General features: G+C 40.4%; 1 protein-coding gene, 1 long non-coding RNA gene and 1 pseudogene across 2 annotated transcripts; 1 reads left to right on the plus strand and 2 right to left on the minus strand.

Annotated features, from left to right (window-relative positions):
• Positions 1 to 4,526: 4,526 nt before the first annotated feature.
• LYZ (lysozyme) lies at positions 4,527 to 9,252 on the minus strand. The gene is made up of 4 exons (XM_024576295.4): positions 9,072 to 9,252; positions 7,991 to 8,155; positions 5,969 to 6,047; positions 4,527 to 5,430 (listed from the first exon to the last, which is right to left on the minus strand). Exons 1-4 carry the CDS (start codon positions 9,205 to 9,207, stop codon positions 5,364 to 5,366), a joined length of 447 nt encoding a protein of 148 aa, XP_024432063.2. The 5' UTR covers positions 9,208 to 9,252; the 3' UTR covers positions 4,527 to 5,363.
• Positions 9,253 to 12,157: 2,905 nt separating this feature from the next.
• LOC123478279 (uncharacterized) lies at positions 12,158 to 14,559 on the plus strand. The gene is made up of 3 exons (XR_006653442.3): positions 12,158 to 12,221; positions 12,465 to 12,621; positions 13,278 to 14,559. It is a non-coding gene; the product is annotated as an uncharacterized lncRNA (long non-coding RNA).
• Positions 14,560 to 19,776: 5,217 nt separating this feature from the next.
• Positions 19,777 to 20,007, minus strand: LOC112319179 (cytochrome c oxidase subunit 7B, mitochondrial pseudogene; annotated as a pseudogene).

A 20,007-nucleotide genomic window follows, 5' to 3' on the forward strand; every position in this document is an offset into this window, starting at 1 on the left:
GTCAAACTAATCAAATACATACATGTACGAAGACTACATTTTAAGGATGCTAAGGACAACGGAAGCCAGGTTTCTCAGTGTCAGAGAAGGGAGTTACCAACATGAAAAAGGAGAAAACTTGAATAACACCCTGTGATGTGAGATCAGAGTTGGAGGTATTGATGTGAGTTCAGTATAAATAGGTAGATAGAGAGATAAGTGTTGTGTAAATACATGTATCTTCTAGCTCCGTCCTTTGATGGGGCCAGTGAAACACTAGTGCCCAGATCTTGTTTTTTTAAATACCATTATTCACTCTGAGGAATCAAGGCTTTTAGAAAAATGGCTGATTTCAAGGCTGGGACTGTAACAACAAGGTGAGCCTTGGAATATCTTGTGCCAGAAAACAAGAAAGTGCTCGGAGAATTATGGAGACATTGGAAAATGGATTATAATCCATTCTAATTTGAGTCAAGTAGGAAGTCATGCGGCCATACTAATATAATAAATAATACATAAATTTAAATTTTGATAAAGAAACAGTCTCAAAGCACCTTAACCCCCTCACAAATACTTTACAGTGGAGGTAACTTGTGAATATCACCTTAATCAAGTGATGGGAGTGAACATCATCTGTAAGAGAGCATTTCCAAACTACGTGCCACCCAAGAGCACACAGTGAGAAGAGCACAGCATCACTTCTGTGCTGTTCCTGCCAGAGACCCATAACCTAATCTACTCAAGGGAGCATCAGAAAAAAACTTAGGACATTTTACAACATAACTGGCCTATAGCTGTCAAAAGTGTGAAAGTCTTACCCTGGCTGGTGTGGCTCAGTGGATTGAGTGCCTGCCTGTGAGCCAGAGTCACTGGTTCAACTCCCAGTCAGGGCACAGGCCTGGGTTGTAGGCCAGATCCCCAGTAAGGGGCGCGTGAGAAGCAACCACATATTGATCTTTCTCTCCCTCTCTCTCCCTCCCTTCCCCCTCTCTAAAAATAAATAAATAAAATATTTTAAAAAAAAGTGTGAAAGTCTTAAAAATCAAGAAAAAAACTGAAGAAATGATCCAGATTAAAGAAAACTAAAAAAAAAAAAACACCCCAAAACAAAAGAGAAACATGCCAACCAAATACAACACATAATTCTGAATTAGATATTTTTATTACAAAGTACTTATGGGGACAATTGATGAAATTGACTGAGATCTGATGATAATTAGGTGGCAGTAATGTATCAATGTTAAGTTCCTGATTTGAATGATGTTTTGAGATTTTTAGGAATTATACGCTGAATGATTCAGGGCCACTGAACACTGTGTTGATAATTTACTCTCAAACTATTCAAAAAATAAATAGAAGGACTCAGCACTGTGCTTGCACATTTTAGGAAAGATTGAGATTATTTCAATGTCCTCGAAAAGTGAAAAAAGGTTTTCTTTTGAAAGTTATATTTCAGCAAGAAGAGACAAATTTAAAAAGAAGTAAAATATTAGTCTACCAAATGGTTAGAAGCTTGAGCCCTGGGACACAGTCCCACAGTTAGAGTTAAGCAGCAGAGAAAGAGCCAGCCACAGACTGAGAAGGAGCAATCAGTGAGGCAGGATGTAAACAAGAAGCTGAAGGAGGAACAGTTTTCTAGAAGCGTGAAATGGTTCACTTTGCAGATGAACAGAGAACGGGTGATCACTGACATTGGCCCCAAGGAGCCATGAAAGAAGTCACGGAGTCGCAGTTTAGCACAGTCAGAATAACAGGAAGATTAAGAAAGGGTGAAAAGAGACGGGGAGGTGAGGATGTGGAATTGGTGAGTATAGATATCGCACTCCAGGAGGGTTGCTGTAAAAGGGAGCAGAGAATGATGTAGTAGTTGCAGGGTTATGTGGGGTCAACGGAAAGTTCTTTGTAATGGAGGTTACTGGGGCAGTTTGGACAATAACAGGGGTGACTCAGCAAAGAGGGAGAAACTCAGGTTGCAGGAAACACTCAGACTAACTCGCAGCGCTGAGAGGAGTGCAATGGAGATTGCGCGTGGAGACACTGCCATCTGCAGGACCAGAAGCCTTTCATCCCAGTAACAGCAGGGAAGGAAGAAGAGTGGACCTAGGGGAAGGTGTTGTTACAGTTTACAGGCGGGGAGTTAGCAGGCTTTAAACTCAGATTTTCCCAGACACCCTCTAAACTTGACGATCTGATATCAGATGACTTAAATAATGTATCTGTATACCTGGAACATGAATGCAGTTAATTCTCTTTGCCAAATTGACTGTCTCAGTTAGGTATTGTTGTGAATCCATAAAGGCTGCAACTATTATCTTCAAATGCAGGTTTTTTGTCTTTTCTTCTACTTTGGTAGGAACTCCTTCAAATACTTTGGAGTCCATAAGTGCTTGACACATTCTTACCACTTCGGCTGAGGAATGTGTACATCACAATATTTATTTTGAATTAGGTGAGAAAAAATGACATCTACAGCTTCCGAACCAACAAGAGTCATTTTGTCTTTTTAAATGGTGCCTTTGTTTTTTCACCTCCACTTGTGTTCGAAGGGTGTTTATGAGGCTGCTCCATACATATGTGGCTCCACATGGGTTCTGGGCCACACTGAAACCAGGAGGCCTCTGTGCCAGCTGTGGAGAGCTGGGGGATGGGAAGGGGGCGGCTGTGAGGGGGGGCAGGGTTCAGCGTGGCACCGTGGCCAAGGCCAGAGCCCCCAAGACACCACCTCCTCAGAATGAGCGTCAAGAGGGGAAACAAAGGCAGGGAGGAGGAGGGATACATGTCCCACCCACTGACACAGCAGTCCTTGAAATTCTCTGTAGTTTTTCCACTATCCGGGAAAGAAAGTCTTTGAAACTGTGCTTTCATCCCAAGGCCAGAAAGACCCGAAAGGGCCCATAGGTCCTAACGGAAGAAGCTCTTTAATATCTTTAGGTATTTACAGCCCCGATTTGGAAAGCTAGCACCACCTTTACCTGCCTGTCAATATGTAACCACCTCACCCCATGGCCTGCCAACTATGTAAGTCCTTAGAACAAAGGACTGGGGCTTGGTGCTCTTGGCTCTCTGGCCCCCTGGCCAGGCTGTGCGGCCCCAAGTCACCTGGCATCGGGCCATGTGCATGTTTGCCACTGTGGCCCTACCACCCCTGTGCTTGTCACCCCGACCTTTGGCCGCCATTACCTTTGCCACCCTTACCCTGCTTCACCCTGAACCTATGCCTTTCAGCCTCCCACCCCACCTTGGCCAGGCCCGTTCTCTTCCATGTGGACAGACCACCGATAAACCCTGCTTGCAGGCTAAATGGCTCCCTGATCTTAAATTCTTTACTGCATTGGCGAGAAGAACCAAATGTCTGGGAGTTTCTCCTGTAACAGTGTGACCCATTATGGTGACAAGGAGGGAGAATTTTGTATGAGATTGCTTCTATTCTCTCACAGGACAGGGACCTGGCCCTGCGTGGAGCTGCCTAAGGTCAGCTGTAGTCTGTGGGTCTTTGACTTCCTGTAGGAAAGATTTCACAACAGAGTCCAGGTGACTATGAGGGTACATTTATTGAAGCTGGGGACAGTGAAACAAGGAAGGGCTTAGCACAGAGGAAGCAACAGGAGAGTCTAGGATGGGCTACCGTAGCTCCCTGGGAGGTCAGAGAAAAGGGGGCTCTGGGGACAGGCTCAGGGGTTTAGCCTGGGACAAGCTGCTAGCTGCCCACTGCCTTAGAGTTTAGGAGACACGTGCCTGTGGGGAAACAAGGTAAGGGGAAGGGGGTAGAAGGGAAAGGCAATGGCACAGGCTGCTCCCCAAAGGAAGAGCTTGGAGAGCGCGCCCTGGGCCCTTTGTCTTGAGGCTTTTCTCTCTCTCTGGCAGGGGGGAACCTTAAGGAGGTCTCAGGGGAGGGTTTCAGCAGAATACTCATCAGTTTTCCAGGTGCCCTTTCAGGTCATGGTCTCCTCTGATTGGTCAGTGGCAGGGCAGGGGGTCTTTAGTCATTGCAGTTGGTGCTGGCGTCACCCACCTGGTTTTGCTGATTTTCTGGGCCTGGAGCTTAAATAGAACTAAGTCCCAGGAGGTGACCATCTGCACCGAGCTGTAAATTGCTTGGCCATTATGTTCAGCTCTCTGTCTATTTCCCTATGCCACTTGCCAAGGAATTTTCCTAGCTTCTCACTGTCCTGTCTCAATATGAGGCCAATAGTGAGAGCAGAGATGGGTAGAAGGTGAGTGGTTGGACATGTGTGCTGGGGCTTTGAAGAGAGAGAAGGAAAAGTAAAACAGTAATAGCCATTCTGGAGAGTGGGGACACCAACAGAGAAGGACCACAGGGAAATGACTCAAATGGCCCGGCAGACGTGAGGGCCCCATGGGACTTGTGGTTGTGAATTTGAAATGAGATATGTCAGCATGCTTGTGGATTTTTTCCCAGCAATATCCAGCTGTTTGGGTACAGGTGAGAATACAAGGAAGTATTAAGGGGTCCAAGTCATTTATTTCAAATATATATATTTTTCTTCAGAGACACTAGAGGGGTCTAAACAAAGACAGACAAGGTATGAGTTGCAAAGACTTTATTGATAATGTTAATCTCACACTGGTGGTTGATTAGCAGTTACTTAAATGCTTGCAAACTCATCTGCCTCCAGTTTAGTCATAATGCTTGAATCTAAGCTTATACAATTAAGAAACAGGAACGACACATCTAATCCTTCTTCAAATTCCTTCATGATTAGCAAGATGCATAAAAGAGTACTTTAAAGGGCTAAAGTAGATGGATATGTACATTGTGAGTTCATTTTTAAAGCTGAATAAAAGCAACATTTCTAAGAAAATATTTAAACCAAAGGTCACACTTTATGAAAACAAAATTCTTGATTCAGGCTATCTCCATTTTTAGGCATTTGGCACTCTGCTCAAAATTGCATATTGCCCAACAAAGAATTGTTATTTATCTTTTGCTGTTTGGGGAGGCGACCAAACAGTTGAATTCATCAAATGCCTACACAGCTGAGATTTTGCCTAAGATCAGTGTGTTTTAGGACAGTCTTTTGCTACATATTTATCAAATATTGAGGCATACCTGTATCATTCAAGATGAAGTCTGGGTTATTTCTTTGATTAAGAACTGAATATCCTGGAGAGGTATTTGATAATCCAGATTTTAGATAAACTTTCACCAGCATTAGTTCTATTAGCAAACTGAAAAATGTTGTAGGCTTACTACCCCATAATAAACACATTAAGAAACATTAGCCTCTTAGAAGAAAGACTGCATTTTGCTCCTGCTTCTGTAAAAACATGATTTGTTTGAAAGGACAGTAATGTGACCTTTCACTCAACTACTCTCTTAATATGAAAAAGAGACAAAATGAGCTGCAGAAGGACAATTCCAGTTACACTCCACAACCCTTAGTATAGGAAGTGAGATCTTGGTTCTGACAACGATTTCTCCATGCCACCCTGTAGGGAAAGGCGAAGCAATTAGTGATCAAGTGAAAGCATGTCCTCGCTGTAATATACACACGCCTCATGCTTTGAGAGCACAAAACGTTTTATCAACATATGGTATACAGATTATTGATAGATCCAGATATTGCTATGTTAAATGGAGCGACGTACACCAAATACTTCCCTTCTCCTGGAAGCCCTTGCTGAAGCATGGGATGCCGAACCTAACAGGCATGGTGTTCCCTGACAGCAACTGCGAAGTACGTTCCACATTTACTTCATTCCATAAACGTTCAAAATATCACAAGGAACTAGTAGAATGTGGAGAATCTTAAAAATTCTAGAAATCCCCTACAATTAATTGAGGAGTAAAAGAAAAAGATTCTGAATCCGCTTAAAGTTGCTTCTAAATGATACATTGTTTGGCATTAAGTCTAAAGCTGCAACTTTCAGTTCTCAGCAGCAGACTGTGGTCTTTGCCTATCTTCTCTGGCTTCTCTTGTAACAGTAGGGTAAAATAGCTTTTTCCCCTCAAATGCTTAAAACGTACCAGGCTCTGATGCCTTGTGGATCGCGGACAACCCTCTTTGCACATTTTACAGCTTCAGTGATGTCATCTCGCAGCAAAGCTGAAAAAGAGGTGGTGAGGAATGAAAATGACTTTCACAGAAATTTCATTGTAAGTTGTATTCCCTTAGGCTGAAGAATGGACATTACAATTATTTTTCACAAGTCCATGTATCTGTGAATGTTGGGGGGAACTGTTTTCTTCATTCTGTTTCTTTTGGCATAACCTAAACCATTCTGTTTCTCATTTACCAAAGTCATTGGAAGCACTGGAATTATTAACTAATGTGACGGTTTTCTTTGTAATAGGCACTGTAAAAAAAGAAAAGAAAAAAAGACGAACCAACTCAGTAATTTTTGAGCAATTCTACTACTAGACATTTCCCCTAAAGAAACAATTAGAAGTGCACCCGAAGACATGCGCACCAGGCATTTCTTTCTTTGCGATGAATAAAAGCAGAACTTGGAAACAGCCTGCGTGCTTAACAGTAAGGGTTGAATCAATAAATTAGAGAATAAGCCTGGTTAGATGGGATATAGTATTTGAATATTTCTTTCATCACCAGGATGTACTGAGCACTTGAAATGTGGCTAGTTCAAATTGACTGTTACAAACTTAAACCACAAACTGGATTTAAAAGGCCTGTCATGAAAATAAATTAATAATTTTATATTATGTTAAAATGATAATATTTCAACCTATTGGGATAAATTAAATACATTATTAACATTAAAAATAAAAATAAATTAGAGAATATTTATACAGTGGAATTCTATTCATCCTTTTAAAATAATAGATTGGTACTTGTTAAAATAGAAATAACTGTATATGAGAGAGCAAACCGTACAGCGGTATCTGTAGCCCCATTCGTTTTTGTTCAAACACACGTTGCTTGCCTGTTTGTGGACGCACATGTACGTGACACAGCCTTACACCCACACGCACGGCTGATACATATCCCAGGAGAGTGCCAAAAGCTACAGGTGGCCCTACATCTTCTGGCTGTGAGAATTTTTATTCAGTGACCACAGAAATATCTTTAAATAAATTAACTGGTTTCAAAAGAATGTTGTAAGAATAACCTCTATGAGGAATTTTTAACATTTAGAAATTTAACAATATCAATTTTACAATACTGCTCCAATATTTTATGCACTAAAGATTCCACAGATTATTTACTTTTATGAGTTTAATAGAACGTTTGTTTTACCCCAATTGAACAAATTAGTTCATTACCTTGTTAGATATGACAATGATTATAGAGGCACTGTATTTTTTTTGGAGATGCAAACTAAAGAATTTAGGAATGAAATAACATAATGTTTCTAATTTACTTTAAAATCACTCAGCACCCTGGCTGGTGTAGCTCAGTGGATTGAGCATGGGCTGTGAACCAGAGGGTTGCCGATTCCCAGTCAGGGCACATGCCTGCGTTGCAGGCCAGGTCCCAAGTGGGGGCCACGTAAGAGGCAACCACACATTGATGTTTCTCTCCCTCTCTTTCTCCTACCCTTCCCCTCTCTGTAAAAATAAATAAATAAAATCTTTTAAAAAATCACTCAGCAAAAAAATATGTACATATGTACACATAAATAAATATGACAAAATGTTAACAACTGTTAACATTTGTGATGGGCCTGTGACTTTTTATTACATGAATGTCTATAATTTTCTATATATTTAGAACATTTCATATTTAAAAAGTAAAAACAATTTTTCAAAAAAGGACTACATAACCAAATTATCCCTAAACATCCCCAAATAAGTGTGGGTCATTCCAGAACTTTTGTGTATTAAAAAACAGAAAACTTTTATGATACCAGCTCCTTAATTTCTGACTTAGGAAGTTATGAGGAGGATAATAAAGAGTTTCTAGAAGTTGAAATAGAGTTTTTCTACGTCTCCGATGAACTTTTCAAACCCTTTTCATTTGTGTTGAATCTCTGTCTTGTAAGTGTAACCTGCTGGGTCCTGGGTCATCACTCAAATGCGATTCTGTCTTACCATTGCAGTCTATACCACAGGCGTTAACTGCTCGTGGGGTTTTGCCATCACGACACCAGTAGCGGCTATTGATCTGAAATATCCCATAATCAGTGCTTCGGTTTCCAGGATTATAGTTTGTAGCTCGTGTGTTGTAGCCACTTTCCCATTTGGACAAACACATCCCTGAAAAGAACTGATTTTTAGTAACAAGTAGCAACGTCACATGACATACTGCATACAATAATCAGTTCTATATGGCTAATTTCTTTTACTAATGGCTTTATTAATATAAAAATGTAGAACAGAAAGACTATTTCATCAGTCCATCCATCCATATATCTATCAAACTATTCACTCATTCATTCAAAAATAGTTATTTAGAGGAAATGTCTGAGTTCAATCTAAAAATACAGCGATTACATTGTCAAATATGGACTAAAATATAAAGTAACTTTTACACAGGTGCATCTTGGATTACATGAAAGAAAATGAAAACAGTTAATCAACTAGAGTGAGAAAGAATAATAAAATGTCATTTCATGATGCATTTCAGGGACCCTTCTATAAACAATGACTGAAGGACAATAGGTTCCTACTGCCTCTGTGTTGAGAGTTCAACATAATTCTTTTAAAACTTTGCTATTAAAAGCCCCATGTCATGCAGGGGAATTAAAAAAGAGAAAAATTCTGCATTACTCTAGGCTGACAGAACCCAGGTTCCACATGGAAAATGGCTGGAATCAAGTACCAAAGGCTTGACAGAGATTTCTCAGGTGCTCAAATGTATTAGTCAGCCTCCACGTGCCACTGAGTCTGAGGCAACTGGCAAATTTAGTGGCACTCGAAAGGTCCAGTGGGCCGTGGTTTCTTTAGAATGGCACAGAATTTTGCCCCCCTCCTTGCCCTCATTCCTTCATTGGTATATCTGATTCTAAAGGAAGAAGTTGATATTTTTAACCATTTTAAGTATATAAACCGTCAAAGAAATTTTTTTTTTAGACTCCATTCACTCAAAACCCCCTTTTTATTATTTATCCTGTATTAGAATCTGTTCCACACCTGGCTGACTACTTGGAAATCTGAAAAAGAGTTAACTTACAGTCGTTCAGGCTGACTCCCCCGTAGCCAGCCATTCCGAGTCTTTTTAGAGTTCTGGCCAGCTCGCACCTTTCAAAGACCTTGCCCTGGACGGTGACAGAAAGCAGGACAAGCCCCAGAATAAGGAGAGCCTTCATGTTGACTGGAAAGCTAGACCTCTAGCCTGGCCAGGGTAGCTTGGCCCCAGTATTTAACATCTCCCAACTTCCTTCTTCTCCTAGTGGTTTGGAGGTTCCACCCTCTGAGATCTGTGCAAAACAGGAATCAGTCTTTGGTTCAATGACTTTAAAAGGTTAAAAGAATTAACCTACAGGAAAATGAAGAAATGAGATTGTTTAAAGACCTAGCTCAGGAAGAATTGGTATTGGCACTATTTCCCAAATAGGAACTTCCTCCTATTATAATTTAAGCAACTAGAAAGAAAAGAAAAACAAATGAATACTTTATACAACTGAAAATGAGCTCTGGTCTTCGATTAACATTCATTTCATTAAATTGTTTTGTATGCACTGTGTTGTCTAATCTTTTTCACTTGACATTATTTTATATATTCTTTGCACAAAAGAATATGCCACACTGTCTGTCATTTTAATAGGTATATAGCGCAACACCATGTTGTTCAGCCAGACTTCTAGTCTAACATTTTTTGTTACTATGATAAATATTTTGTGTATAAATAAGCCTCATGTGAACAACATTCCTCACTCCTTTTCAACAATGACTTACCTCAGATTTTCATGTTAGAACATAGGGGTCATCATAATGTAAAGGAACATTATAATGAAACCTACAGAATAGCAGAACATGCCCCTTTACTATAAGCATTATGTTGAGCTGAAGGCAATTGAGAAGAAGCATATCCATGAAAAGCTCTCTGTACTATTTGCCTGAAAGCAGATCATAAATCCGTATAGCAATTAACTACCTACAATCCTAGATGCTTATCAACCCCGAGGCAGCACTGAGGGTGCTACATAACAAACTTTACTGACTGGCCGCCATCTTCCATTAGTCCCCCATAAATTTAGCGCCCACAGTTTGCTGCACTTTGAAGTCTGAGACTCATTTCCTCTGTCTTGTCATTTCCCTAAAAATGTATTGTTCTTAGTGAAGGTGCTATGTAAGCCCAAGTTTTAGCCACATCTTTGAGTATATATGAGATGTGCATATTAATAGACATGTCTGTGAACTTCCAGTCAAGATGGAGGTGTAGGCAAACATGGCTCACCTCTTCACAAAACCACATCAAAATTACAACTAAAATATAGAACAACCATCACTCAGGGACATCAGAAATCAAGCTGAATGGAAGTTTGACAACTACAAAATAAAGTTGAATGGAAGTCTGACAACTACGGAGTTAAAGAAACCACATCCATCCAGATTGGTAGGAGGGGCACAGACACAGGACAGGCTGGTACCACACCCACGTGGATAAAAATTTGGGAGGGATATCTTGGGAGCAAGGAGTCCCATCCCACACCATGCCCCCCATCCCAGGATTCCATGCTAGGATGATAAGTCCCCACAACTTCTGGCTGCAAAAACCATTGGGGATTGAGTCAGGGAAAGAAACTGCTGGAGCCCCAAGCAGTTCCTCTTCAAGAACCCACACACAGACTCACCTACTCAGACTTACTCCCTCTGAGCTCCAGCACCAGGGTAGCAACTTAAAGGTACACAGGGAGAAACTCAAGTGTCTGGCATCAAGGCACGCAGAAGCCATTGTCCCTTTGCTAAACCCTCTCCCCACAGAGCCAGTAAGCTGGTCCCATATCTTAAACTTGAACAACCTGGCTAACACTGTTTGACCCACCTTGGAGATTCCCAGAAGCTCTGCCCCACCCATTTTACGGGCCCACCCAAGCTGCTTTTCAATATGAATGGCTGGTCTTGGCTCCTAAATCCTATCAAATAAGCAGCAGCTGGCTTCAGTGAGCCCTAGAGGCAGCCAGATTAGACTCACAGTTTGGCTTCACCTAGGAATCTCCAAGCCCAGAATGAGTAGCAGTCATCTCAAACTGCTTTACAGTTGAGGCAGGGTGCTCCCGGCAAAACACAGGTGGGGGTTGACCTAGGCCGGCACCACCCAGGAAACCCCAGGGCCAGCACACCCAGTGGACAGCTATAGGCCACAGCAGAGCACCACCACCCTGCCCCTGCACAGCTGATCCTCCAGGGATGGCGGAGGCTGGTAGTCAGTGGTCACAGCCATCACTGCAGCTGACTGGCCTGGGTAAACCCCTCCCATTGATCTGCCAATAGCAACCAAGGCAACTACAAGAGAAGAGTGTACTCAGCCCAAACAAAGGATGCACCTCAAGCACCCAGCTCAGGTGATAGGGGAGGCTGTACCACTGACCCTACAGGACACCTACTACATTAGGCCACACTACCAAGACACAAAGTCAAAGCAGCTCTACCTAACACATAGAAACAAGCACAGGGAGGCTGCCAAAATGAGGAGACAAAGAAAAGTGGCCCAAATGAAAGAACAGATCAAAACTCCAGGAAGAGAGCTAAACAAAATGGAGATAAGCAATCTATCAGGTGCAGAGTTCAAAACACTCGTTATAAGGATGCTCAAGGAACTTAGTGAGGACCTCAGCAGCATAAAAAAGATCCAGTCAGAAACAAAGGATATAGTAATTGAAGTAAAGAACAATTTACAGGGAAACAACAGTAGAGTGGATGAAGCTGAGAGTCAAATCAATGATTTGGAACACAAGGAAGCAAAAAAACAACCATGCAGAACAAGAAGAAGAAAAAAGATTCCAAAAAAAATGAGGATAGTATAAACAACCTCTGGGACAACTTCAAGAGGTCCAACATTTGTATCATAGGGATGCCAGAAGAAGAAGAGAGAGAACAAGAAATTGGAAATCTATTTGAAAAAATAGTGAAAGAAAACTTCCCTAATTTGGTGAAGAAAATAAACATGTAAATCCAGGAAGCACAGAGAGTCTCAATTATGAGGGATGCAAAGAGGCCCATGCCAAGACACATCATAATTAAAAGGCCTAAGGTTAAAGATAAAGAGAGACTCTTAAAAGCAGCAAGAGAAAAGAAGTTAGTTATCAGATGGTTGCCAGATGGGAGGGAGAAGGGAGAGAAATGGTGAAGAGCTGAGGGGATTAAGAAGTAGAAATAGGTAGTTACAGAATAGCCATGGGGATGTAAATTACAGTCTGGGAAATGGAGTAGCCAAAGAACTTATACACATGACCCATGGACATGAACAATGGTGTGGGGATTGCTTGAGGGAGTGGAGCATGCTGGGTGGAGGGGGGCAAAGGGGGAAAAATCAGGACAACTGTAATAGCATAATCAAAAAATGTACATAAAATAAAATAAACATGTTTGTTTTCTCTTGTTAATCTGTCTTTTGTTACAGAGACCCAGCTGCTACCCTAAAACAGTAGAAGGGAAGAGATTCGTTGCCTCCTGTACAGTTTCTGGCGATGAGGATGGGGCAGTAAAAGACTGGGATACCCCACTGTCTCTAGAGACTGCAGTTGAGACAAGGGGTAACTGATGACAGACGGCAGAAGGTAAGAGTTCTCACCATGTCAGTGTCCCATATCTGATGTCAAGAGAGGAAGATAAAAATTTCTCCTTGTTCCCTCCTTTTCAAATTTATAATGACAGGAGAAAAACATTTGTAAAAATAGATCTTGAGTTGTGACTCTTGTAAATTTGGTTTTGAGTACCCATAGGTGATTGATTCTTAGCCTGCCAGAAATAGTTGTTTTTTCTTTTGTCTCTGTCTTTTGCGTCATTTTTCATAAGGATAAAAATCATAAGGTGGGCATCTCCATTTGTCTTATTTTGTGTACAGAAAGCTTGGCTTTGTAACCAGTGAGAATATTCTCTGATTTCTACCACTTGGGGGTCAGGGAGGGTCTTAGATTGTCAAGTTTGCATAGGGCTGCTAACTAGCTGGCTAGGAGCCTAAGACATGTGACAAGCAGCATTCTCCTTGTCCAACCATGCCAACTTTCATGGGCATTTGTCTTAATAAAGAGGCCCAGTATATAAGGGGCCATTGTCATCTCTACCGTTGTTGCCTTGTTTGTGCTGGAAGAATTCCGATCTGTACATCACCTTTCTGTACACAGATTAATGGGTCTGTGATTCAAAGTGTGTCACCTTGTGAGAGAAAGAAGTTTCTTTACAGCCTGTGACAATGATGTCTTTGCTTTCTTAGGCTGTCTTTGGAGTGGCCCTGCATCTTGAGAAGGCTGCATCTTTTACATGCTCTTTGGAGACAGCTCTTGTGTCCATGTTTAAGCCATAAAAAGGCTTACTGGTGAGCAGTCGCAATTGAAATATGTATATCTTGAATATCTGTCCTTCCACATCTAAAAGTATGGAGTTCCCTCAAAAAATTAAAAATGGAACTGCCTTTTGACTTAGTGATTCCACTTCTGCAAAAATACCCTAAGAAACCTGAAACACTAATCCAAAAGAATATATGCACCCTATCTTCATAGCAGCGTTATTTACAATCGCCAAGATCTGGAAACAGCCTAAGTGCCCACCAGTAGATGAGTGGATAAAAAAACTGTGGTGCATTCACACAAATGAATACTTACTCAGCCATAAAATAAAAAAAGGAATCTTACTTTTTGTGACGGTATGGATGGACCTGGAGTTTATTATGCTAAGTGAAATAAGCTGAATGAAACTACTAGAAATAATAAGTGTAAAGGAAAAAATTGTATGCCAAGTGTTATAGCTTTTAATGTATGTCAGCATGGCAGAGAAAAAAAGCCATATGTTTAACTTATAAGTGCTTTGTTTTTGTGATTTTTACAAGGAAAGTAAGATGAGTTTTGGGTAGCAAAAGGTTTGTAGTATGAGGATGCATTTTTGTTAAGGGAAAAAGGGAGTAATTTTAGAGGTTATTTAACATTAGAAAAATAAAGGATAAAGGATAAAACCTAAATAGGTATAGAAAGTAAGGGAAAGAGAAAGAGAGAGAGAGGTGAAGGGAGAAAAAAAAAGGGAGGGATTCTTATGTTGTGTAGTCAAGCTGGTAAAAAATTGAATTAAGTTACTATAAGAGTTTTTAAAATAAACTTTAATAGCAATAGTGTGCTTGGGCAAAACCAGAATTTAATTCTCTCTCCGATAAAAGGACAAAGTTTTCTTGGATTATTGTAAAGATTTCTCCTTACCTGTTAAATAACTTGCCTGGGAAAAAAGGACTCTGTCTTATTGGGATAATTACCTGTGCTTCACGTTATTTATTGGGTCTTTGATTCCTTAAGAAAACTGAGTCTTCTCAGTATTCAAAGGGATAAGGTGTTTTTCCTCAAGTGTGTTACTTCCTATATTTGCCTTTGAAATCTTTGTCATTTGGTTAAATTATAACTAAGAATTGCTTTATAATAACCAGTGTCCTGTTTAATCAGTGTTCAAACCTTTTGACGATTTTTACAACTTCCCCCAAATCAAATTTTAAATAAAGTCTTCTTGACCTTAAACTGACTTTGAGATTTTGTAAAAGGCCTCTGGCAAAGATTTGTTCTCAGTCTTTACAAATAGTGTTAAACTGCCCTGGCTGGTGTGGCTCAGTGGATTCAGTGCTGGCCTGGGAACCAAAGGGTCACTGGTTTGATTCCCAGTCAGGGCATGTGCCTCGGTTGCAGGCTGGGTCCCCACTTGGGAGCACATGAGAGGCAACCACACATTGATGTTTCTCTTCCTCTCTTTCTCCCTCACTTCCCCTCTCACTGAAAATAAATAAATAAAATCTTTTAAAAAAATAGTTAAACTAATCAGGTTTATTTTATATGTTAAATTACATGGCAAACACTGTCAAATAAAAGTGATATTTAACAGTTCCTTGGGTTATCTTTGTATGGGTATATGTTATATAATACAAGTGTTTCAGAAATTGTGTAAAATTTCTAGAAATCAGGTATGTCTGGTATAATGTTATCTGTTGTAATTCCAGTTATCATCTTAAAATGCTGTGTGTCACATAAATCACAATTTTTTTTTGCCAATTGCATTTAAATGAACTCTCATCAGATCTTTAATCACAGCATTTTAAGTCTTTTGTCCTAATCTTTCTCGCCTAACACCCAACATTAGAGGTACTTACTCCCTGTTGAACTTTTCTAGGTATTTCTTCTAGCATTTATCACCATGTACGTCAGGAGCATGTTTATTCTACTCTTTCTTGATTTTCAGTCACAGACATTTTCTTTTTATTTCCACCAAGGAAGATGAAACTTTAGCTATCTCTCAATTCCTCTGCCATTGTTGTTCCTCCTCACAGATGAGTATAATATGACAGCATAATTTGGTTGTTTCCATTCTTAGGTTTTTTGTTTTTTCTTGATATTTGTAATTGCCTTGTTTTTCTGTTTGCTTAGCTGTCCACGTACGTATTCATGTATCAACTGTTACCCAGAGTCTCAGCCAGAATGGTCAGAATCCCCGTGGTAGGTTCAGACATTCTGGGCCATCTCTAAGTTAGGGTTCCCCACGGAGTCCACATGCTGGGGGCCCCGTTCCCCCTTGTTGCAGTCTGGATTGGTTGCCCTTACCCCGTAGCACAGCTGCTAATGTTGGGCAACACTTCTCTCTTCATGTTGGTAATATCCTTCAGCTCCCTCCTGTGTTAGAACCCTGTTTCCTTTCTTATTTGCTCTTTTTAAAAAATGGAACATGTCCTTTAGGCATTTGCTGATAAAGGGTACAAAGAGATACAGTCTTTCTATCTTTCCATACGTTTTTCTTCTCTCCTCTCACAGTTGACTGTTTCACTGGATAAAGGATTCTAAGTTGAATATCATTCTCCTTAAATCTTAAATTTTCTCTTTATCCCTGGTGCTCTGAAATTTTATGGTGATGTGCATTGCTGTGAATTTTACTCCATACCATCGTACCAGGCACTTGGTGGTCTTTTTGGTTGGGAAATCTGTGTCCTTCAGTTTTGTGGATGTATTTTATATTTCCTTTTCCTCTGAAATTTCTTTTAAGAATTCCTATTAATTACTATTTGGTTGATTTAGTCTCTAATTCTCTCAGTTTTCTCTCCTTTTTTTTGTCTTTTTATTCTATTTCTGGGACTATATCTCAAATTTATCTCAACTCTTCTAGTAAATGTTTAAACCATCTCAGGGGCTCCTTCTTTATTCTCTATTTCTTTATTATAGAGTTCTTGATTGTTCTGTGGATATGACAGCTTGTCTTCTCTGAGACACTCATTATACTTTATATTTTATTTTGTTTAGCCCCTGTTTGTTCTGAGTTCCTGATCTCTAAATACATACTTTGAGCTGTTGTTCACATTGTGGCTCTTATTAAATATCTGGCGATCTTTGCCAATTGTATATGTTTAAGAGTTAAGCATTAAAAAGCTGAGTGGAAAATCTGTGAGCTTGGGTGGATCTCACCACCAGCAACTGGACAAGACTAGCCATTTCACTGTGTGCCTCAAATACTAGTATGTGTAGGCCTTTTCTCCAGGCTCACACATTTATCTAAGAAAGGAGCCATACCAGCTCCTGCCTGGGAGGTAATTATGGCACCCAGAAATCAAGGAGCTCAGTAGGGGCAGGTTGAGAGCTAGGGGACTAGCTTGCTGCTCCAGAATTTACTTATTTCCTTGCTTTCATTATGTCATTGTACCCTCCTGCTTTTAGCTGTGGCTGTGTCCCAAGTCCACGGTCTTTCTGGCTCATCCCCCTGCAACAAACTCTCCTATCCTTCCTCAGGGATTAGCAAGGAGCAGTGATCTGGTGTCCCAACCAGCAGAAGAAGATCTGAGAGTGTAACAACTCTCTGTATGCACTTCTCACCAGTAATCCTGTTCATAGCATCGCTCCGCAGTTCTGCCTTCAGGGTTAGTTACCTACTACTCTTTTCTAGGTTCTTACTGATTTTTCCTCCTGCGGACACTTAGTGTCACCTCTCTTCAGTGCGCTGTTACTTACCCCTCCTCTGACCCCATCCATATTGCAAAATTTTGGCATTTCTCATCTATTGTTATCTTGTCTTCTTTTCCTTTTCCCTTGTGATTTATACCTTTAAAAACTTGTTTTGTTGCTATTTTATTGGGATTTGGGAAGGGAGCAAACATAAACCTATGTATCCACCCCACCACTTTTAACAGAGGTCCTATAGCACATTCTTCAGAATATCTTAAACCCTGGAATATTTTTTTCTTTTAAAGATGGTTTTAGTTTGGGGGATTAGTCAAAATTCTGAGAGATTGTTGGTCAAATTCCCTTTTCCAGGCCTGAAGTCCCCAATACACCATATTATTTTCTCTCTAACATGGGAAACAAATAGGAAGAACAAATTATGACTATTGTCTATTATGCAACAAAATAACCTGGGATGTATATATACCTTTCCCCAAAAGATAAAATGCATATATTGTATCAAATAAAACAGACAGTCCATACAAAATTTCTGGGGAAAGAAATCTCTGTGTCAAAATCATGCTTTCTTGTTCTATTACTTTTAAGTAACTTGCTCATTACACTTACCTCAAATGGTATAGTAGAGTTATAATTGAATGTTTTCACTGCCCATAACTGCAGCTCTGGGAGAAATAATTTACGGAATCAAAATGCCCTCCTCCCTTTGAAGTGGTTACACAATATCATGGTATCTATCATGCTATCAGGAGGTTTTGGATGGCAAGCAAATACTTCCTTATTGCACCACGCCAAACACAAGTCCATAACTGTTAAGATGTATAATAAGATAAATTAATCCCATCAAAGGAAGGATGAAACTAGTCAGGGTAATTACTAGGTGTTCTTTAGCATTGACATGAGAAGAATATAAAGAGAACCAAAGATTACTTCTTTTAACAGGTTTCTCGCTCTTTGGGTCCTGAAAATATATCTAATTATTTATTATTAAAGAATGAAAATCAGGCCTACCTTGAAAAAAGGAGTTCTTAATTTTTTATTAAATCACAAGAATCAAGGAGTCTCTTAGAATCAAACTAGTGAATAATCTCAGAGCCAGCAGGAACAGACTGCAATTGAAAAATAAGGGTACCTACAAAATGATGACATTGTGTGTGGCTCAGAATCCTTCTTCATAAACAGATACAGAAGCACGTCTTTCGAGTTCCACCAGCATAGATTTTTAAATTGCACAGCACCCTCTGACAGCCATTTTTAAAGGGAGCATGTAGTTGGAAATACATGTTTAGATATTGCAGGGGAATAAAGAATCTTTTGTTTAAAAAAATTTGTTTTCTAGAACATCCCAGTAATGTATTAAACAGAAAGTCATTTAAATGTTATAAAAAAAACCCTTCATCAGTTCATGTAGCCCCGTGTAATTAATTATTATTCTGCTATATAAAAAGTAACCCAAGAGAATATCTCAGTACAATGCTGTTTTGGTAGAATCGTTTTTATTGCATAATTTATTTTTTTTAAGACTGAAATAAGCTCTTATAAGAATAGCATTATAGTTCTTGGAATGAAACACAAGTTGCCGAACTCCTGGAACACTAGTCTCATGTAGGCTTTTGTCTGGGAGACTAAGTCCATTGCGCGGGGGGGGGGGGGGGGGGGGGGGGGGGGGGCAGGGAGGATAAACTGAGGAGGAGGTTCACTGAGGCCATGCTACTGAGGGGGCAAATTTGGCCAGATCTAGGATGACAGATCTTTGAACTTCCCAGTTCAAAGGGTGTCAGGGCCCTGCATCCCACTTCCATGTGGGGTCAAGACCAATGGCAAGGGGTCTCTTGGAGGGCATGTAGCTGCTGGGAAAATTGAACACTAACTGCCCCGCCCCAGGACTCACTGAATCTCAGAAAAGGAGCATCCTGCCTTTGAATGAACTGCAGCGGCTTGGGCAATAACCCCTGTATGAACAGCTCAGGCATGGCCATGATGGACCGAAGCTCTAAGGTCTTCCTCAAGTTTTCTGGACTTTGTAGCTCCTGGGCAGCTCCATGTATGTAAAAAAAATAGGATCAGCTGAAGAAGCTGAAAGAGACTCCTTGCCTCACCACTCGGGGGAGATAGGGCTTAGAGATAAATTTTGTTTGGTTTAGAAAAATAAAGCAAAGTGATGTTCCTTGTACCCATTTACAGTATAGCAAATTCGTACCTACTCCATTGCTGATCTAGACTATTTGATTTAGACTTGCCTGCTCTGATTAGAATGTGGTTGGAGGGAGCCCTAGAGGTGAAACTACTTTCCTGAAATGACTCCCTGGTTCCATGATTCAGGTCACCACTGACCCCAGAGGTAAGTCTAGGTGTTTTGGTTTTCAGTGACCCAGACAATGGGGACAAACCTCTCCGTCTTCATAGTCTTGCTTCACTATGATTCATGCCATCACTGTTTTTGTGGTTGTTTTGGCAATCCTGGTTTCTCTACTAGTATGAAATCATTAAAATCTCTTTGTATTAGCTTATGAGGAATATGAAAAACTGTATGAAACAAAATAGGCTTCAAAATTAATGGATACTGGACATTTAAAGTAGTATTGGTAGAAGGAGGCTTGGGCGTGGGTTTTGTCAAAGAGCAGAAATAATCACTTGCCAATGAAACGGTTCCCCCCCCCTTTTTTTTTTTAAGGTTTCAAATATACTTTCTTTCTTCAATTATGACATATTTTAATAGGTACACATTGCTTTCACTTGGCACCAGTTAGGAGTTGGTTTTGACACAATTCATTATTACACCAGCTGGGATGATCACTGATCTCCCTACTCCTTTAGGGTGACTCTGCCAGGAGGGGACAGGTTCCTTTCTATTCCAATTTGTGTTGCTGTATATGCCCATGTAGCAACACAGAAAGTCACCCTCTTAGCTAATAGAGTGTTGCCATATTTGTCATGGGAAGTGGCTGTTTGTTTCTGGTGGATCTGCCTTGCTGTTACTTGCTGAGTGCTTTGAACTGGGGAGTGACCTAGTGTGCATTTGGCCAATGGAAACAT

The sequence above is a fragment of the Desmodus rotundus genome, chromosome 3 (genome assembly GCF_022682495.2).
Source record: "Desmodus rotundus isolate HL8 chromosome 3, HLdesRot8A.1, whole genome shotgun sequence".
Taxonomy (NCBI): Eukaryota; Metazoa; Chordata; class Mammalia; order Chiroptera; family Phyllostomidae; genus Desmodus; species Desmodus rotundus.

Coding starts and splice junctions, on each gene's coding strand:
- LYZ (XM_024576295.4), bottom strand. CDS start 9,207: ATGAAGGCTCTCCTTATTCTGGGGCTTGTCCTGCTTTCTGTCACCGTC. Junction 8,156..9,071: donor GGGAGTCAGCCTGAACGACT/GTAAGTTAACTC, acceptor AGTTCTTTTCAG/GGATGTGTTTGTCCAAATGG. Junction 5,431..5,968: donor CCACAAGGCATCAGAGCCTG/GTACGTTTTAAG, acceptor CTTTCCCTACAG/GGTGGCATGGAGAAATCGTT.